At 42.3% G+C, this 20,850-nt stretch overlaps 1 protein-coding gene across 1 annotated transcript; it reads right to left on the bottom strand.

Annotated features, from left to right (window-relative positions):
- Nucleotides 1-803: 803 nt before the first annotated feature.
- On the bottom strand, nt 804-20,528 carry ZMPSTE24 (zinc metallopeptidase STE24). Its single transcript, XM_055706492.1, has 10 exons — nt 20,368-20,528; nt 18,689-18,835; nt 15,748-15,834; nt 14,986-15,102; nt 11,120-11,272; nt 8,172-8,313; nt 5,579-5,739; nt 4,042-4,146; nt 1,910-2,053; nt 804-1,598 (listed from the first exon to the last, which is right to left on the bottom strand). Exons 1-10 carry the CDS (start codon nt 20,482-20,484, stop codon nt 1,374-1,376), a joined length of 1,398 nt encoding a protein of 465 aa, XP_055562467.1. The 5' UTR covers nt 20,485-20,528; the 3' UTR covers nt 804-1,373.
- Nucleotides 20,529-20,850: the final 322 nt, after the last annotated feature.

Genomic DNA, 20,850 nt, shown 5'->3' with positions numbered 1-20,850 from the left:
TTTTTCCCTGTGATCAGAAGAGCAAATTTAAGCTAACAGTAAAGTCTGAGAATACTCTGACATCTCAAACAATCAGAATTTGTTTTGACTTCTCTCTTTGTACAGAGCCGAGTCGAACTTTTTCATTTACTGATATAAAATCTGATTTTTGTATGAAGTATGTGCAATCAGTCTGGTCCAAAACATTTGTATGGCACATACAAACATCCTTTTAACTTTTACCTTTATTTCAAGGAAAGTAAATTTAATGCCACCTTTCATCAGAAAAATATGAGCTAAACAATGCAGAAGCCATTTCCACAACCATTCACTTTGTCCTTCACTAACCTCTATGAACAAACTGTGCCTTGGGCTATTTACATGATAACAACGACAAGGAATATTTTCCAAGTATTCCAGCACTGCTATTTCAGCTGAATTCGTATTAATGGAATACCCTCCATGGACTGGAGGACAAACCCCCTTGGAATGAAAGTTTGGCTCTGATGCACTGTCTGAGCAACAGGATGCTTCCATATACACAAAGAATTTAGGAAAAGGACAACAGAAATTGAGGAACTGAGGTGTGGAAAAGATGATAACAATTCTGCTCAGGCAAAAGGGAGAAGAATAGAGAATTAGCAACTTTCTTGAACATGTAGGTCTTGTTCTGATTCTCCATATATCCTTCCATACCCCAAGCAGAACAGTGGAGAAGAGGAGGAGCCTAATCCCACTGTAACACTGCTGAATACCAACTAGTGCTCATTTTCCAGGAAGCCTTGGTATATTTCCTCAGCTGTAATTCATCGTTCTTCCCACACTTCAGAGAAAGGAGGTTTTATTAAGTAGCATTTTCAATTATGACAGACATGAGTCCAGGAGAAAGGCCTGTACTTCCATTCAGCTTTTTAAAACACAAAATAGTGACTGGTGAGTACAAGTATTATAATACAAGAAACCAAGTCACTCAGACTCTCTTCATTGTGAAGAGGGTTGAGACTGGGAAGGTTCACAGAACGCTGAGCAGGGGAAAAGGATCAAAAGCAATGTTCAAGGCATACACAAACTGAAGAGATAGGTGCTTTGAAGTCTATACTTTTGTTTTCTTCCTTTTACAAGTCTATACTATGATATGGAGATAAAAGCCAGTGGGGGGGGGGGTGGGGGGAAGGTCTTCACCCAGTACTTTTTCCAAATTAAGTTCCACAGTTTTGTTTTTGTTAAAAAAAAAGTTATTTATAATTTAATACCTGTTTCAGGATTCTCAGATCTGTCGTGCTGTTAACATTGCACTCAATTGGCATTATCCACTTTTAAAAAGAAATTAAAAAGCAGCTCTGAACTTTGCTTCTGAGATGGAAGCATTGTCTCTGAACCAGCAATGATTCCTGTCACTCTTGCTTTGCATCTTTCAAGGCCTGAAGTCTTTCTAAAAGGGGCGGATGGGAGTAATGCCACATTGAAAAGATCCAGTCAGAAACAGGGAATCCTAGATTATCTTTGTTTAGCTTGATCAAAGCAGAATATAGGTCTTTAGCTTTTCCAAGTTCCTTGGCAAATGCATCTGCTTGAAATTCAAATCGTCGGCTTAATACAGTCAAACAAAATGACAGAACCTGTGGAGATAAATATATTGCAAATTATTTTAAAATTCAGCTATCTGCAAGTTCCTTATATTATCAGTAAATACTGCTGTTTCTGCCTTCCCACATCCCACACATCACTGTGGCTGTAGAATTATCTCACTAAGGTTTATCCAGGCCACACCTGAAACTGGGAGTCTTACCCAACATGGAGCACTAAGCCTACTTATGAAAATGAGACACCAGATAGAGCCCTAGAAACTTCAACCTTTCCCCTCAGTCAAAATAAAATCATTATTTAAATAGGGTGATACTTCAGCATCCATGCCTTGAAAACAATTTACCTCATTGTAAGGTGAAAAAATGAACTGGAAAATAATCATCAAGCCTATCAGGGTAGGCTGGGTGTCATAGAAACCAAATGCAGCAAAGAGTTCTTTTCGACCAATTAACACAGCAAACAAGAAGAAGCAGAGGAAGGAATTCATCTAGAGGAAGGAAACAACATTCTTAATTAAGACAATTTTTTCTTCTAAGTCTAAAACATGGCCTATACATATTACAGATTTGCATAGAAATGCCACTGAAAATACCCAAATATATTACTTTAGAACTAATATACAGTGAGAAACAAACAGCTGGCCTTTATCTGCTTTCTGTAAATGCATGCAGTAGAGAAACACTATTTTCTGTCAGTGAGCTAAAAAAAGAAAAAAAAAAAAAGAAGTCTACATAATGGAAGTTGTGAAGGAAGATGAAAAGGCAAGAAGAAGATAAATAAGGAAGGAGTACAGGGTAGAATCCATCTCCTTGGAACTGAGCAGAACTTTCAAGAAGTTTAAAACTAAACAAAATTTGTCTGTGCTGTGTCATACTACTATTCCTGGAAACAGTCTAAGCTTCCATCTAAGCCATGCATCACTGTGAACAAGCACTGTGCTTGCCTGGTTTTTCAGAGTCAAGAGGTAGGACCATGCCATACCAAGTTTTCTAGAGAAGGTGACTAGTACCTTTTCAATCCATTCAAGTGGCTGTTTGGTCTTTTTAGAGTAATGTGGAAGGTGCCAGAATATTGTTGGTTACTGAAATAGACGGGACAAAAAAAAAAAAAAAAAAAAAAAAAAAAAGAGGGATGGCTGTGACAGCAAACAATCAACAGAAAAAGTAGAAGACACTGCAGAAGAATTTGTGAAAAATTCTGGAAGTGAAGATAAAATCTACCTATTAAAGTAATAGTTTCTAGAAAGTGAAAGACAAATGTTACATGAGTTAGCAGCGTGGCAAGTGTCATAATAGTTGCTAGTTAGTAGGGATCAACACTGCAGTTGGATCCACTGAGGCTAGAAAGCAATTGCCTTAAAGTAGAAAGCAAGAACAACGACACTGAAGTGTTCAATTACATGGATAAGAAAAAGCCAGTGTGGAAAGAATGATAGTTTCTTAAACAGGAACTTGATAGTGATGTTTACAGCCTGATAACCTGGTGAGTAGCCTTAGAAAAAGAACAGAACCAGCATTCCTGGTATGGGGCACACGTCTCAAGAAAGACATGATGGAGTTACAGAAGGTGCATAGGAGGGCAGCTAAGAGAAACAACAAATAACCGAAAAGGCTGGGAAACTTGGAGAAAAGAAGGGTGAGTGATAGGTGGAACAGATAGGTAGATCTATACCAAAGCATACAGTAGACTGCTGATTATTTAATAGAAGGCACATAGCTGTGCCTTGCAAATAAAAGAATTAGAAGTAGAAGGTTTGGGGGAGGAATTTCCCTGTACTGTGCAATGCCCAGAGGCATAAGTATGAGCGAACAGACCACCAGGCTCCTTTTCTTCAAAGGTGAGGCTAGACAATCTCTAGAGATTGCTTCAATGTTCACCCCCATTTGGGCATGCACTAAGAATGGTGCAATTAAATTATTTACCAATAATCAATGCAAAAGGTATGAGAATACAATATAAGTAAGAATGTCCTCCTCTGTCAGTTTTCATAATCTTCAATCACATTCCTTCTCAGCTCTCCAAGGAACAAGACTAACAGAAACTCTCAGACACATAGCTTTCTCAGAGATAATGAAAAATACCTAAAAAAATGCAGGCTGGGAGACAGGATACATCCAATCCTATCCCTAGCACAAGGATGGAAACAGACCTTCAGGGAAGGCCCTGAGATTCAAACAGGCAAGGACGAAGTGTAACAGAGCAAGAAAAATGTGTCCCAAATTCAGAAGGCTGCTGAGATGAATTAAAACGGCAGCAGACAGGCTTTCTTAGATGCTTTCTACCAACCAGATGAAGCAAGGAGGGGACAGAAAGGCTAATGCATATTCACTGTAGATACAGCAAAGAAAAAAACCTTTCTGTTGTAGAACATAAGTATATCATGTGAATGTACACTTAAAATATTGGAAGCAGGCATTTGGAAACAGCAGTAATTACAGCATCCTCCAGGAAAACCATCAGTTTATCATAACTTACCTGGCTGATGATAATATTTTTGACTGTGTGACCCAGTTTCCAGTGACCCAATTCATGACCAAGTACAGCCAGAACTTCTTCATTTTTACATCCTTGTTTCTTACTCTGAGGGAGTAACAAAGCAGTAGTGGTATCAGGTATGACTGAACACATCTGAAAAATTTCTTATGTATTAGTTTGTTTTTTCCTAGGTCATTTCAGTGTCCCTAGATCAAGCCATTCCCTTCCACCAGCAGATACACACACATAATTTCTTGTTTAGCCTTTTTCAGGAAGATAGTTACAAAAAACCCACCAACTTTTAAGTTCAACAAGATTTCTACCATGAGGTGGTGGTCTCTTATTTCTATGTATGCAGAGATGCCTATGCAAACCCGGAAGAAGGTGGGAAGATATGCCTTCCAAGCTGTCTCCTACCATCCCTTGAGCTCATCCTGTTTGTTTACTCAAGAAAAGGCATTACCATGGAAGCAGACATTTAGAGCCACAGACTTTCAATGGAGAATTGAGAGCAAAGTCCTCTCCGTAATTCCTTCAACACTCAACGTGTAGCCTTCCCCCCAAGGCACTACTGTTCCTTTAAAAACAGTAACAACACCCCTGTCCTCTGCAATAAACTATGACACACCTTAAAGATCTAATTAGGAAAGATGGACACCTGTGCCTTCAAAGGTACATTAGCAAGTCAGAAGCAAGCATGTGGGCTTGTGTACTGAGAACACAGCTGAAGAACCTGTTGAAATGGAACAAATGATTCTCATTATGACTAGAGCAGCTGAGCTCAAAATCCCCTCCTCTCATACCCCACTTCAGCCGTAAGCCATACCAAATCGTGGATGAAGAGAATTTCACCACCTACATGGTCACAAGAAACAGAAGCTGAACTGAACAACAATCTATATGCTGGCCTAACCCTAGGCTGCACAAGGCAATTCTTTCTTCTCTGAATTACTCCTTCAGGCTCTTCAGAAGGTATTCCATCAGTCTTAACCATCCCTACAGTCTCCTGAAGCCACAAAAGCTGTTTCAGTAGACTCGTGATGTGCAGCTGCACATCAATGGAAAGGGCAGTGAAAAGCCATCATCCTGCTCTTGACCAGGGTCGGGGAGGATGCGCTTGTGGACTCTCTGTGTGTGTGTGTGCGCATGTGCGTGCCTCTTGCACCAAAATTCTTGTCTGTAGTAAAAGAGCGCATTTCCTTCGAAGGGAAGCTTTCGTGTGGCAGACCCAAGCACAGGAACACGAGCTAAAATCTTGAACAGGCCCCTTATTCAAACAATCACAAGAGGGCCCTACTTTTTATGTGCAGGGACCCAATGTTTTGCTAAAGCTCTGGTGGATTTCTACAGTCTCTTTGGTGCTATATGCACCACTCACACAGCCCCAGGAATTCCAATTAGCAGCTCAGCGATATTTGGTGTTGAAATCGTTTGGGTTTTAGCAGCTCACTCAGGACCTTTAAAATACATTCAGAAAACACAGCAGAATATCTGACCAAGAAGTTAATAACACAATGGAAAACCAAGATGAACTCACTTTAGTTTTAGACTTTGTCTCTTCGTTTTCACCATCTTCTCCTTCTGCTGGCTCTTTGTTCAATGCAGAATAATCTTCCAGGAGGGTGTCAAAGAGTACTATCCGCTTATTCTTGAAGAAGCCATAGAAATAAGCATTGCTATGAGAAGAACGCTTAGAACCTGATGGGGAAAATTCACATTAAAGACCATCATCTGAATAATGTCATGCAGTGACGACTATGCAATATTACATAGAATAGATTCTTCCAAAGGAATTCTCCAAGTCCCCAAATGAACAGCAGACAAACTCAAGCACATGAGTTTGCAGGTTGAAGCATATTTTAAAATATCTAAGTAATGATGATCTCATTTACTGTCTTCAATAATTTTTTTCCATCTCTAATATGTAATAACTAAAATAACTAAAAACGTAAGAGCAGTCATGTGAGGATCCAATATCCAGAAAAAAAGCAATTTCTATTGCAATTTCAGGTTCACAGTGGAAAGAGCATTCTGCATAGAACATGTGCCGCCCTCCCGGCAAAGGACCTGTGACAATACATTCAGAATACATTCAGAATTCTTTCAATGTGCCAGCAAAGATCATTCAAAACAGATAAGGATGAAGATGTTAGAAACAGATAAGAAGATGAAGAGATGAACTACAGATATCAGGCAGTCCCTCAAAATTATTTTTATCTGAAACAGGCAAAATTTTACAGCTACTTTTATCTAGATCAGGTAAATCACAGACTGTTTCTACTATCAATATACTCAGGGCCAAGAAACTCATCCATTTCCATGGAACATGAACTGTTTCAGTTCACTTAAAAAGCTGTCTAGATCAAAGCAGCTGTTAAAACTTGGCCTATTTTTGCCTACGGACAGGAGCTGTTGCAACATCAGGACTGAAAGAGGTCTCTATGAGAGAAGAGGCAGATTGCTCTGATTTTTGCAGGAAAAGATACGATGCTTCAAAATTGAAGGCATTTGCCTTCAACTCTCACTATAAACGTATAAGCTGCATAAACTCCTTAGGACACAAACTATCCATTGTTCAAGACAACCCATGGTATGGTCATGGTAACCTTCAGCTCCAAACCAAGACAGATTAACTGAGGAAGAGGCTTGTCAGAGTATGAAGCCTCAGGATCCAGTCCCTTCTCAGTGAAGAAATCTGAACCACCATTGCCACAGGGTAGCGACGTTCCCTTTCATCTGCATATCATAAAAAACTTCATCTTCCACTAAGTGTTGGTAGAGAAGGAACCTTTGTCATGTGCTTACTACAGAATGAACCCTAAAATTAAAGGACTTGGTTGCATGTGTTACTAAGAAATCAGTTCCGGAGTGGGAAGTGCCATGACAGAGTGCAGAAAAACACTGGCAAAAAGATGCTCACACATCCAGTCCCCCATGTCCGAAGGGAATGCTGCCAGCTCAACATTCTTAAGGATGGCAGGAAGGAGAGTGGGGGTTTGGCAGCCTCCCTCCACTGCAGACCACTGCCACTAAATGCAGGCATGCTGAAGAAGCCAGTGAGTAGTACACTAGGCAGGTGCCAGAGTACCAACAACTGGCTCACAGGACTTTCACCATGGTTAAAAGCCAGGATACAGCCAGCAACACAGATGGGAAAAACTTACCTATTTGGCAAGCCTCTGTGCTGACTCTCAAGCTTGAAAAGCTTCAGCTTCTCTAGGAAAAAGAGAAGTTTCTTGGGCCCCAAGTATATCAATAGCAGTAGTTCCTGGCTGTAGTGAGGCAGAGCACCAGCTGGATTTGGCCAGCATGAAGTTTTGAAAGCCACAGCTTCCAGGCTAGACAAAGCCTTCATCACCCTCTCTTAAAGCAAAATTCTACCATTTCAGCTCTTTATGCCATATTATACTGCTTTCACCAAGGCAATAACAAAACTGCTGATCCTCACAGCTGGGGCACAAAACCAAAACAAAATTTGGGAAAGTCCCTGAAATCAAGTTCAGAAGGGAGCAGAATGAGCAACAGTGGAAATGTCAAACAATAAAACACTCCATGAACACGGAAGTGGAGAGTAACATGGCAGCTGGCATACTCCATGTTATATTCCATGACCTATGGAAAGAGGACGAGAAATTCATTACTAGGAAGTGAAAAAATTACAGCCTCAAGTAGAAGGTAGTCCAAGAGTCCATCCAGCCATACTATAAGAAACCATCCATGTGAACATTCTAAGAAGGAATAGGTGTTTTTAACTTCCATAACTCTTTCAACTGTTTCACAGTTGACACAATCAGTGCTAAACTGAGACTAGAAAAGATGAAAAGAAACTTTTCCCTCTGGTTTCAAGTTCTAAACTTGTAATCTTGAATGCTGCTTCCATTTCTCATTACTATGTATTTCCACTACACAGAGCCAAGACAAGGCTTCCAATGAGATGCTGAGTTAAGGCTGTACGATAAGCTTTCGTTTCTCTGACCTTAAGGCAAAAAAGGGAAAAAGGTACAGGCACTGACAAGTATTACAATAGCTGAGGAATATAAGCAACTGCCCTACTACAGCATCCACAATCAAAGCTAAAAATCCACAAATTCAAAATTACAAAGTGTTTTTATTAAAAAAAAAAGTCTCACCTTCAACAACATACACCTTAGTCAGTGGGAAGTCTATGCTCTTTGCCATTGTTTCAATTTGTTGCTTGAGCTCTCCCTCAGGAAGCGGAATGAATTTATCAAACAAAGGTGCAATGTAGTCTGCATAGATTGTAACAAGCACCTGCGAACAGATACAGATATTAAGGCATACAAATGTGTGTTTCCTACAAAAGGTGGAGCACAATTAAGTACAAATAGAAGGCACAACCTCAGAAAAAGCACTTGACAAAACCGTCCTGTAGGAAGTGTGATCTATGGCAAGGCTCTCTATAGGTCACCCCATCAATGAAGACAACTACTGAGTCTGTTGACAGTCAGCGATTCAACAGCAAGATGGGGGCGGGGGCAGGTTGATCTACAATCTACACTCCTCAGCAAAATTCACGTAAACAGTGCTTTTGCTCTGACAGTTCATGAAACTGCAGAAGGCAAAGCCACTATGACAGCTGGGAGCAGTGGTCTTATCAGTGACAGGCTGTCACTTTCACCCACTTCACCGATAATGGAAAGCTCTGAAGTGTTTCATAATGAGCAGTGGAGCCCACTGAACCAGGAGATAGTCCTGCTTCTTTGAATTCCTGCTAACTCGCAAAGCCATGGTCTAAAACAGGCAAGAAATTTCATGTTTTGTATTTTCTTCCCCCTCTTCCAGCTGTATGCAGGGCTAAGGAACTGCCTGATGGCTCTGGTCCCCAATGAGTAACAGTCATGTCCCCCAAATCACTATAATGCACCTGCATCTCTTCAGACCAGCAGCAGATGCAACCCAGATGAGAAAGCCAGGACTGGAATAACACTGTGATGGGGAGGAATGCTGAACTCCCTTCCCTCACACTCTTGACCTTCATGAAGTGGTTTTTATTTAAGTATTTTAAAGTAAAGGACTGGGAAAAAAATTAAATCCCGGTTAGCTAAAAAGGTATGGTACATGAGAGGCAAACAGATATCAACATTAACTACAAAACTATCTTGACAGGGTTTTTTCCACTGAAAACAGTAGCTTGACTTTTGAAAATACCTGCACTGTTGAAAAAAAGTCCAGTGAAATATAAAACTAGGGAAACTGACTTTTCCAGTGTCATAGCAAGTGAGGGCATCAATACAATACACCGCTAGAAAATAAAAGTAGCTCAAATGCTGAACTATGATTTAAGTGTATACTGCTACTTAAAAGCTTGAAAGAAAAAGAGCAATTCCTTAAGAAGTACTGATCAGAGTCTGCACAGATCTTTCTGTAAAAGTCATTTCAATACCCATGAACTGACATTTTTGAGACCTAACACCATGATTTTTCAGAACACATTCAGAGACAAAAAAAGGGAAGATGACAAAGCATAAGGACACCTGGACCACAGAAAGCAGGAGCCAGCACAACAAAGCAAGAGGAAACACTGTAATTAAGCCAATAATTAAAAACAAGCTTGGAAGAACTCAAGGTAGCAATTGCAAGCTAGACTTACCACCTAAGTGGGGCACTTCTGCTACAATACTATGATCACCGAGTTCCTCAGAAACATGTCGCTGGTAACTGCACTATGCCAGAATATGCCATACAGAAACCCACTAACCCACACAGGTTTTACTTCAGTTACACATTAGGCATCAATGAAGAAAAAACACAAGTAAGCAAGAAATACAATTGAGATAATGAGATCTGTATCCCAGAAAAACAGGATTATGAAAAGACTTCGCAGTCATGATTTCAACTGAGCTACATTGCCTTCCATGTTGCCACATCTGAGAAAGTCAATGCAGCTATTGGGTATGTAAGTGGGAAATAAGACTTTTCCTGTGTTAATTGCAGTGGCCTCCCGGGTAGCATTACTCTCTCGTTTTTGTACAAATGTGGCCAGCCAGTGCCTCTGCTTTAGAAAGGAAGCTGACAAATTGAGAGTCCAAGAAACTTAGAAAAGTGATCTGAATCTAGAAGCAGGGGGCAGAAAGAAAAGGAAGAATATAAAAAGCAACACTTACTTAACTCATGAAAGAGAAGCTTAAGAAAGAAAAAATAATCATGATTTCCTGCTTAGGTGTTCCTAAACATTTTCTTCTTGATGCACTCCAGTTCGACCAGCAAGTCTGAACTTGACGTGAGAATTAGGGATTGATTGATCCAAATTTATTCTTAGGCTAACATGGCAGGCTTTATTACATTACTGCGATGTAGTAATTCTTTTACTTATTTAGGTGCTCTTTTAATCTAAAAATGAATTAATGTATACAGCAGTACTATAGCTTCTTCTTGGGTGACCAACGGTTAGTATATTGAGCAAAATGACAGTAGAACACTATGCTGAAATAGAAAAAAAGTAACAAAACAGACCTCGGAGCTTATAGTACCAATAAAAAACATCAAATCCTTATGATGTATACAAAAAGATCCTTTTAATATAAGCCCTAAAAATGTCAGTGTATAAAAGCAGCTATATAAGCAGAACCAGAAATAAAAAATTGCTATCCATCTCAGTACAAAGCAATGCCACTGAGAATTGGTTGTTTGATACTGTAAGAAAAACCCTGTGGAAACACTACGAATCAAAGCACATTCTGCCTTGTCTTGCCAAACTGCTGGCAGTTGTCCTTGTGTCCTTTCTGTATTTTAGAAAAAGGAAAACCTATCACCACATAGTGCTGTATTTCCAGTATCGGTTCTAAATCTTTTTGAATGTTTATTTTTCGACTGATGAAGACACTCCAGTATTAAATAGATAAAATGTATCACGTTAATGTGGACAATTAATATAAGCAGTTATTCCTGTACAAGTACACTGGGAGCAAGACACACTGTTAAAAGCTGTGGATACATAAATTCCCAGAGGTTTGGGTTTTTCTCCTTTTCCTTTCAGTTATGTTTTCAAACTTCAGCATGCTGAGCCATGCAAGTAAGCTAGCATTTGGAAGAAACCCAAACATATTCTCATACTCACCAAGGAAACAACTAATGTGAAGAGCCAGGCATAGATGAAGAAGTAGTCTCCCCCTATTTTAATAATGTAGAGCAGAAGGGATGTCACTGGCAATAGAATACACTGAGTCACGATAAACTTCTTGATAGCGTCCTTAAAAAAAAATCCCAGCGTCTGTGAAGAAAGGATATCAATGATATTTTCAACATAAATACTGATGTGCCACAGGGGTTAATGAACTGATCCCTTCAGTGGATGCACAGAAACAAAGAAAGACAAACTGCAGACCAGCAATACCAATGTGATAAGGAAATCATCGGTTAAGAAAAGGTGGAAGAAGCTTTTCACCTCCTCTCCTGGTAACTGCGGCTTTTTACATCCATGTGGACTTGAAGCCCATGCAGATATATTCTTCCTTAGCAAGATGAGACCCAAACCCTTATTTTCTGTTGCACATATATACTTCATTAAAGGAGGCAGAAAAAAAATTAAGCTTATCTGTCCCTTCATTCCTTTACAAATCTATATCCTAGACATCATGGGATTTTTAGAGAATAGGAAACTCTTAAAGAAACATAGCTGCTCTAAAATATTTTGTCCTTGAACAGTTGACTCTATCTTAACTTTCAGTTATCACTAAAGCTGATTGTCTTAATTTGGCATATATAGAAGTCCTATTCAAGATTTTTAGATACATATCCAGCATTTTACTCCAAGCTTCCACTGGCAGGCAGTTACTACTCATGTAGCTGTCTCAGGTTTTAAAATCTGTGTAACTTTAATAGAAGCAACAGAAATTTCAAAGACTTCTACCTGAATGAATCTAGTGACTCTGCAACATGGTCAGACACCCAGCCAGCTCTCTCAGGAACTGCTACCTCAGTACTTACAGCTATCTGCAAGCCACAGGAGTGAGGGAGTTATTATGTACAGATCCATCCCAACAAGGTCGTATCAAAAAGCCCATACTAAGTTAAAGATATCGAACTTGTCTGGAAAGAAAAAAATACTGGTAAAACAGATTTAAATTAAAACTAAGGATTTGGGTCAAAAATTTGGATAGAGGCCTCAGACTTCCATGACTATCAGAAAGACAAATCAGACATAAATCCACAATTTTTGACTATTCTTTATGTAGACATACTCGCCCTGGTCACAGTGAGCGCACTGGGGATATACTCTTGCTACGCAACCATTCGTATCAACAGTAACACAACTGTATAGAGACATGCCCAAACAAATGGAGCGCTCCTGAAGGCACTGTTCCTTGACTGCCTTTAATATTGCCAGGCGGTATGGGCTACCTATTCCAGCAAAACAGTTCTGTAACTAGAAAAACAAGACTTGTGGCTCTCATTCACAATAAGCAGTGCTCCTTTCCTGATAATTGTAGGGAGGACCTGGACAAAAAAAAATGGTTTGTTTGATCAAGACTCTCAAACTGGTGCAAGCCAGTAGAGAGAAAACAAAATACACAGCAGTGTGTTCTTCCTTCCTTACTTCCTCAGCTCAGCCAGCCAAAGGCGTTATACAACCTTTTTATTTTTTAGCTTAGTAAACAGCTGAAGAAACAGTCTTAACAGAAAGCTTAACAGAAGTGTGCTGCCGCTGCTGGGAATCCATTTAGCTCAAGTTTTCATTTTAACTCTTCCTTTATGTCCAGCTCCACAAACTAGGAGTAGAGCTATAAACCTGCATGGTGTCTTTCATCTTTGCCCCACCTCTCTCCTGCTTTCCAAGGCAGATGTGACTTCAAGAGAAATACTAATTTTCAGCAAGCCACTCCCATGGAAGAAGTCGTCTATCTGAAGATCATTTGAGAATCATTGCTAGAAATTCCGAAGTTGGGGCTGGTACCAGGTGTGAATTTGGCTCATTCACTAAAGGACCTAGCCCATTAGTCTGAAATGAAAGAGGGAGGTTTGACATGTTTGTAAGACATTTGGTACCTCAGACTGGACTGGGGCTGGACTCAGCCTTCAACTCTTGGCATGCGGACCACTGTGGTGAAAAAAACCTTGTAAAAGACTTTCCTGGAAGAAAAGATTGCTTGACTCATGCTCTGGAAACACAGGAACACTCCTTCCTCCCTTGATAGGAACAGGATGTTAGTCTGCCAGTATGCTCACTCTAAAGTCTGCGGAAGGGAAGGGGTTCTCCAGGACTATGGCTCAGAGTCACCTAGGATATGAATAGCCATGTATGCCATCATTCTAACAACAAGTATTTACTTGCTGGCGAGAGAACAAGATTCTTAGAAGCTACACCAATGTTTTTAGAAGCACGGGGATTTTTTTTTGTAAGACTAGAGAGCTAAGTGGAGTCTAAGAAGAGTTCTGAGATGGTCACAAGCTCAAGGCTAATGACTAACCAGAACAATCTTCAGATTTGCTTCCCAAAGACTGGAGCAGGAGCCACCGCTGGCACAGTATCCAAATACTGGGGGCAGGGGGAGAAACAAAATAAGCTTTGCAGCTTCCAGAAATATACTCAGATGTCAAAGCAAAACTGTTCAGTGAGAATTTTCATAGTTGGGCTTCCCTAGAAAGAAAACAGTATGTCACTAAATAACTGAAGTGAATCAAAGGAATACAGGATGTGTCAGGATCTACACACTTCTGTTTTAAAGATGATTGAAAGAGGGTGCAAACTGAATCATTGCATTTAGAGCTTTTTTCCTCACTCATTTTCTTACTACTTTTATAAAAGAAGTAAGAATTTATCAATTCTAAGAAAAAGAAAGAAAATAGATTAAAATTAGGTATTAGGAAGAAATTCCTTACTGTGAGGGTGGTGAGACACTGGCACAGGTTCCCAGAGCAGCTGTGGGTGCCCCATCCCTGGCAGGGCTCAAGGCCAGGCTGGACGGGGCTTTGAGCAACCGGAGCTGGTGGAAGGTGTCCCTGCCTGTGGCAGGGCGTTGTAACTAGATGATCTTTAAGGCTTAAGGCCCCTTGTAACCCAAATCATTCTATGAATCTCTGAATTTATCAATTTACTAGGAATATAATGAGTTTAGAAACAAACTGATTCCACTTCTTTAGGTCTAACTGTCTTTCTGCCTCCATAGAAATTGGAAGACGAAATTGGCAAATATCAGAGCATCTCTACCCTGATTAAAATGAGCAAAGACCTTTATCCCACATCTGCTACCCATCCAAATTTCATTCTACTGTAAAAAAACACCAAGACTTCCTAGTAGACTTGGAACTGAAAGTACTGTAGACAACACTAGCTGGGTCCAAAAGCAGGAAACAAGTCATGCTCTGCCATGAAATGGCTAATGATGTGTGCCAGATTGAGGTTCCTCTCCCAAAACAGAAATCTGATCTCATGATAAACTGATACTGAAACAGGTTAAGCTGTGTTGGTGAAAGAAATTAAGAAAGCCAGGGCTGACACTGAGTACCTAAGAGAACTACAAATGAAGAGCTGAATTCTCTAATTTAGCTAAGGATGATAGAAGAAATCAATACATGAAATAAAATGAGGAGGAAAGTGACTTCTCTGTTTTGTTTCATCTGTTCAGTGTCCATGAATCAGAACTGCCCCTGTCAAGCAGTGATCCAGACTTCTCAGGAAGGGCATACGAAGGACAAAGAATAGTCCATTCAAAAAAGAACAACTGAGGTATGAAATGTTCTTTGTTCTACTCCTAGAACACACGCTTCTCTGTGCTAAGAGGCATGGGCTCACGCAGAGACGTTCTGGAGCGGCACAGGTACTTCTGCAACAGTCACAAACTGTCATTGCTCTTACCTTTTTGCAGCGCGAGTAGAAATGTTCCTAAAACTAATAATCTTTGGCACAGGTAGGGACACACCAGTCTGCCTCACCAACCAAACCTTTTGAAGATGTTACATTAGTACAAGTGCTATCTGCAATACCTGTTGATTGAAGCCATGTTTCTCTTCTATGACAAATGTGTTATACAAACTCCATGGGAGACCAGTCACTGCACTGAAGAGTGTTGCAAGCAGCAGAAATACCAATGATTGAACAATCTAAAAAAAAAAAAAAAAAAAAAAAAGAATTTTTCTGACCTGTACTAACATTAATATCTGGGTGTTAAAAATGGATTTTATGTCAGTGGTTTAACTGTAACCAGTTAGGAAATTAACCTAGATAAATTCACAGAAATAACATTTGTGATGATTAGATTACTTATCACTGGAATAGCTTACTATGTTAAAGAAAGAAAAATATATACTGATTAAACAGATCTGGGACAAGAATTTGGATAGATGCCTCATCCACAGCACAAAGACAACATAAGCAGTACCCTCAAATTTCTTTGACTTTTATTGTGCAGGAAGATCACATCTAGGCTTAATAAAAAGACAACACCCAAACAAAAAGCTCCCAAAAACCCAACCCACCACCTCATCTGTCTGCAGTAGCTTTGAGACTTGTATGTTTTTAACATACAAGGCTATTTTAATTAGTAAGCTAATTTAAAAGTCACATACTGTTATCAGTTCTCAGACTCACTCAGTCACTGTGTCCACCAGAAAATATCTGTTGTTTTTAGTACCCGGTACCTGTAGCTAAATCCCACCTTAAGTAAATGCAACCTTAAAAAATATAAATTATTATAACAGTATAGTTCATGGACTAAATGTTTTCACTAAAATTTAAAGACTGCTTACCTCATATTCTGGTCCAAACCCAGCACGACCAGAGATATGACCAGACAGATTCCAAAGAAAAGGAATTCCTCCACAGAGGAGAATCATCTTGAAAACAAAAGCACAAACCCACAGAGGCAATATGAAAAAGACTGCCACCTTATTCTACTACAATTTCAGTGTGATAAGGCCCTTTCAAGGGTAAATTTGATAAGTTTCATAATTACGCTTTTTGTCCCCCTCTGATCTTAGTGGTGCATAACGACAGCCTGGAATATTTGGCAATGGTTCATTTTTACTTTACAGAAGTAGAGATGGGATCAAACGTTTTTTTGGTGTTTGGGTTTTCTTTGTTTGGTTGGGTTTTTTTTGCACCTGAGATATACCAGCATATCTCCAAGCCTACTTAGTGTAGACTTTGCTGCTACATTGGCTCAGACACAAGGTGTATTTTTCAGAAGACCTCACTCATTTGCCCTGTGGCTGTATAACACACCATCTCCAGCAGGGGTATGCAAGATTCTGCAACTTGATTCACAACTTAATGATATTTAAGGTCCCTTCCAACCCAAACCATTCTACAATATGATTCTATGATCTCCTCTTCCATTAACTTGCTAGGGTAATGAATCATACTTCTACCTACTAAAGGCAAAATGTTGCAAAACTGTCACCCAATTTCATCAGCTTTGGCCATGACAGCCTCTTTGAAGTTCAAGCGGTTCCCAAAGACAACAAATGAAGCAGTTTACGTGCTAAGGAAGTGGCAAACCCAGACAGCACTGGTCATCTCACTTTAGCTCTGCTGGAATCTGATAATCCCAGGACAGATGCCGAGAAACAGAAAGACGCTCAGCATCACAGAAAGGAGGCTATAATGTCTCCCCAGAAGGGCCGCTATAATGTCTCCCCAGAAGGGCCGCTATAATGTCTCCCCAGAGCCTTCTCTTCTCCAGGCTGAACAACCCCAACCCTCTCAGTCTTTCTTCACTGGAGAGCTGTTCCAGCCCTCTGACCATTTCTGTGACCCTCCTCTGGACCTGCTCTGATAGGTCCGTGTCTTTCTTGAGCTGCAGACACTGCTGGATGCAGTACTCCAGGTGGGGTCTCACCATAGCAGAGTGGAGGGGGAGAATCACCTCCTTCAACCTTCTGTCCATGCTTCTTGTGATGCACCACAGGATACAGCTGGCTTTCTGAGCTACAAGTGCAAGTTGCTGGCTCACACCCAATTTTTCATCCACCAGTACCCTTAAGTCCTTCTCTCCAGGGCTACTCTCAATATATTCATCCCCCAGTCTGTACTTGTACTAGGGACTGCCCTGACCCAGGTGTCAGATCTTGCACTTGGCCTTGTTGAACATCACAGGGTTTGCACAGCCCACTCCTTAGGCCTTTCAAAGTTGCCTTGGATGGCATTCCTTCCCTTTTGTGTATCAGCTGCACTGAGCTTGGTGTCACCTGCAAACTATCTTGTGTTGTCGATGAAGAAATTAAAGCGTTCATGCAAGTACAAACCCTTGAGGGACACCACTGGTTTCCACTTGGACACTGAGCTATTGGCGGTAACTCTTTGGATGCAGCCATCCAGCCAGCTCTTTATCCATCTAACAGTCCATCTGTCAATCCCATCCCTCTCCAATGTAGGAGCTAGAATGTTGTGAGGGACCACAACAACACTAGACCTGGGTGAAGATAAGCACAGACTGCTGATACGGCTCTTTGTTCAGCAGGGCACTAAATCCAGTGGCAAAAGAGGCTCATTGCAATCGTCTGTATTTTCCTTAAAAACACCAAGGGAAGCTGTTTTGTTTAAAGCTTTTGAAATCAAGATAGAGCTTCAGAACCTTTTGGCTAGCTGCACTGGCTAGGCGGTACCACCTCACCCTGTCCGCTAATCCACTGTGGGAGGATAGCTTCATTTTTCAAATGAAATACTACCGCTATAGTTGGTCAAAAACATAGAAGCTTTTCAAATTCACACAAAGATTGTCTTGAGTTCTACTCGGCATACCAAAATGCCCAACAAGAAGAATATAACATGTATAACAATATTTTTGCAATCTCATACAAAATGAAACAAGGCACAGGTTAGGCTGCACAAAAGAGACCAGGAAATGCGAAAGTTACGAGGGGGCATAATTCTTAAGGACTGGTTTTGCATTGCAGTTATACAGTTACATGACTTACAATATTTTAAAATACTACTTTCATTATCTTTTATAATTGACCTCTTTTCTTCCTTAAGTTCATCATGTAGTAGATCATATTCTAATTATATTTTGGAATGCCAGGCATTTCAGGATTTCTTTTTGACCCTGTGCTACCAATGAGCAACGCTTTTCAGCAGCAGGTCAGAAAAGTTTCTCTTAAGACTGTTTGTGTATCACACATGTAAATACTTTGTTCTAACTCAATGGCTCTGTTTTTTCATATATGCAAACATTAATTGTCCCATGTAATTGTTCTTACACTTAAGTAGTACCCATTGGTACTCCTTCTGTTCTCACAGGCTTTTCTTTCTACCTTCTACTTTAATTTTATCTAAAAGTGAAAGTAATTGCATTCCTCCAAACACAGAAAAAAGTCTGTATTTGTCACAATTTAAAATAATTCTTGTTACTAATTCTTAATAATGTTGCTTAATTATTTGGCAGTGGAAACCATAATAGGTCAGCTGTGCCACTAAAACATAGCAATATAATCTATGTTGTAGTCGTGCAGTATGACTCAGCTCTGCATGAAGGAATTATTCAGACAGCACATAATTTCTCTATTTTATATGGCAAATACAGCCACAAACAAGAAACACAGAATCCTAGACCTTCCAAATTTCAGTGTTTGATGTAAGATGCCAGAATGCCAACAGTGCAGCTGCACAGGATCACTAAGGAACAAAGTATTTCACAGTTTAAGCACATTAAAAGTATCATATGAATGTTAGAGAGGCTCAGGTACTTACAGTGCCCTCAACCTCTGAATACAGGCCTGACCAAAAGCTGAAGGTACTTTTGTCCAGCTGATACAGACGAGATTTTTCAAATGTTTCTGAATCCATGATCTGTCCTAATTCCCGTGGTACATGTGTTGTTGTTCTATACACCCGTCTCTGAAAAATTGAAAAAGAAACTTAAAGTCTACATCCCATATTTTTAAGGAGATAATTAAGATTTAACAACACCACAAACACGATCCCACAGGCCATGACAGTTTAAAAAAACCACAACAAACACCAATAAAAGCACAGAATAACAAATATTCCTAAATTCCTATTCTCTATCAAGTTCCAAATATAAAACGGAAGCATAGTTGCTACGTTATAACCAGAAACTGAATTGCCTACTTATTATTTCCAATATAATTATTATATGAAGATCACACAAACTCATTTTTCCAAGGATATGACTTACTGCACCACAATAATGACTAAGGAGATTTTGAAACTAAACACCAGATCCTCCCATGCACACCGTGCAACTTCACCAGAAAACACATCTGTGATGCAGTTGCATAAATGAGGTGCCGTTTCATTTTTGGTAGAGAACTCTTCAAAATTTTGGAAGGCTAACAGTCCTTACTCCATCCACTGCCTTATCTTGGTTCAGTATATGCATTCCTTCACGAAGGAAACGATCCTACCCTTTGTCACTTCAAAATACACTCTTCCTCTGGCCAGAGTACCAGGCGGCAGTTTGGCAGGAGCTTAGCTGACCTACGGGCTCACAGGCTCTGCAGCATTCCCTCCTGCCCTCCCGGCAGCCTTTCCCTGGCTGTGCTGGGATGGAGCTGATGTTTTCACCGCAGTCCGATGCATCCGTGGCCAAAGCGGTGCTGGCAGCACAGCGCAGATCTGGCTGTGGCTACACAGCGGTACGTCCTTGGTCCCCAGTTAGCAGGGTGGGGGTGGACAAGAGGCTGGAAGGTGACACAGCCAGGACAGCTGGCCAAAGGGATACTCCGTGCCGTGTGATGTTATACTTATACTCGGCAATAAAAACTGAAGCAGAATAAGAAGAAAGGGGAGGGGAGGGGGCCTGACTTCCGAGGTAGCTGTTACTTGGAGACTGCCCAGGCATGGGCCTGCTTGTGGCAGGTGGTGAGCAACTGCCTTGGCCACGCTTGTGGGGTTTTTTCCCCTCTTTCTTCACTTCGACCCACCGGTGTTCCCACGTCTGCTCCTCCTGCTCTCTCACCTGTGCTGGGGGAGGAGCGTGGCGCTGCCGGGGGGTGCTGGGCTGCTCCTCACCCCACCGCAGGCGCACCCTCCGGTCCCGCCGTGCCCCCACCGACTCAGGGCCGCGCGCCCCCGGCCCCCCGCTGAGAGCGGCGGCACACCGCGCCCCGGCCCCGCAGCAGCGCGGGCACCGAGCGGGACGGGACCCCGCGGGGCGCCGGGCGCCCCTCCCCCCGGCACCGCGCTCGCAGCCCCGCGGCGGCCGGCCGCTGCCACCGGCAGGCCGAGCGGTGTGGCCCCGCGCCCCAGCCCCGCCGCCCCGGGGCCCAGCCCTCCCCGGGCAGGCGACTGACTAAGCCGGTCCCCGCAGCGCCCGGCCCCGGCCCGCCGCCCCCCACGTGAGGCCGGCCGGGCCTGGCACAGCCCCGGGCCCGGTGGCGCCTGTCCCCGCCGAAGCCCCCGCCGACCTGCCGGTGCGCCAGGAAGGCCTCCCACAGGTACACGGCCCAGGAGAAGAGCAGCACGGAGCAGAAGATGCGCTTCTCGGCCGGCAGCTCGGCCCACAGCTCGCCGGGCAGCGCCATGGCCCCGCGCCGCTCCCGCGCTTCCTTCCGCCGCCCGCGCTGCGGCGCCGCCTGGCGCCCGGAGGAGCCGCGGGGGGCGCGGCCGGGCCGGGCCCTGAGGGCAGGAGGGCGCCGGGGGCGGCCGGGACGGGGGCGGCAGCGACGAGGCCGCCGAGGGACGGTGCCGGGGCGCCGTGTCAGCCGGCCCCTGGTGGCGCGGGGCTCCCTTGCCGCGGGCGCGGAGGCGGCAGGCCGGGGCGGCCTCCGCGCAGGGTGGGCTCCTCTGCCCGGGGAGCGGCGGGACGGGGTAAGGCGACCGCGGCGGGTGACGGCCCAGTTAGGAGCCCGCGGGCCTGGGCCAGGCCTGGGCCTGGGAAGGTGTCGAGT

This window comes from Falco cherrug, chromosome 3 (assembly GCF_023634085.1).
Source record: "Falco cherrug isolate bFalChe1 chromosome 3, bFalChe1.pri, whole genome shotgun sequence".
In the NCBI taxonomy this organism is placed as follows: Eukaryota; Metazoa; Chordata; class Aves; order Falconiformes; family Falconidae; genus Falco; species Falco cherrug.
The sequence above is the reverse complement of the archived record's forward strand: the minus strand, read 5'-3'. Positions and strand labels throughout refer to the sequence as shown.

Coding starts and splice junctions, on each gene's coding strand:
- ZMPSTE24 (XM_055706492.1), bottom strand. CDS start 20,484: ATGGCGCTGCCCGGCGAGCTGTGGGCCGAGCTGCCGGCCGAGAAGCGC. Junction 15,103..15,747: donor GGTTTGGACCAGAATATGAG/GTAAGCAGTCTT, acceptor TTTTTTTTTTAG/ATTGTTCAATCATTGGTATT. Junction 8,314..11,119: donor TCACATTAGTTGTTTCCTTG/GTGAGTATGAGA, acceptor ATCTGTTCGCAG/GTGCTTGTTACAATCTATGC.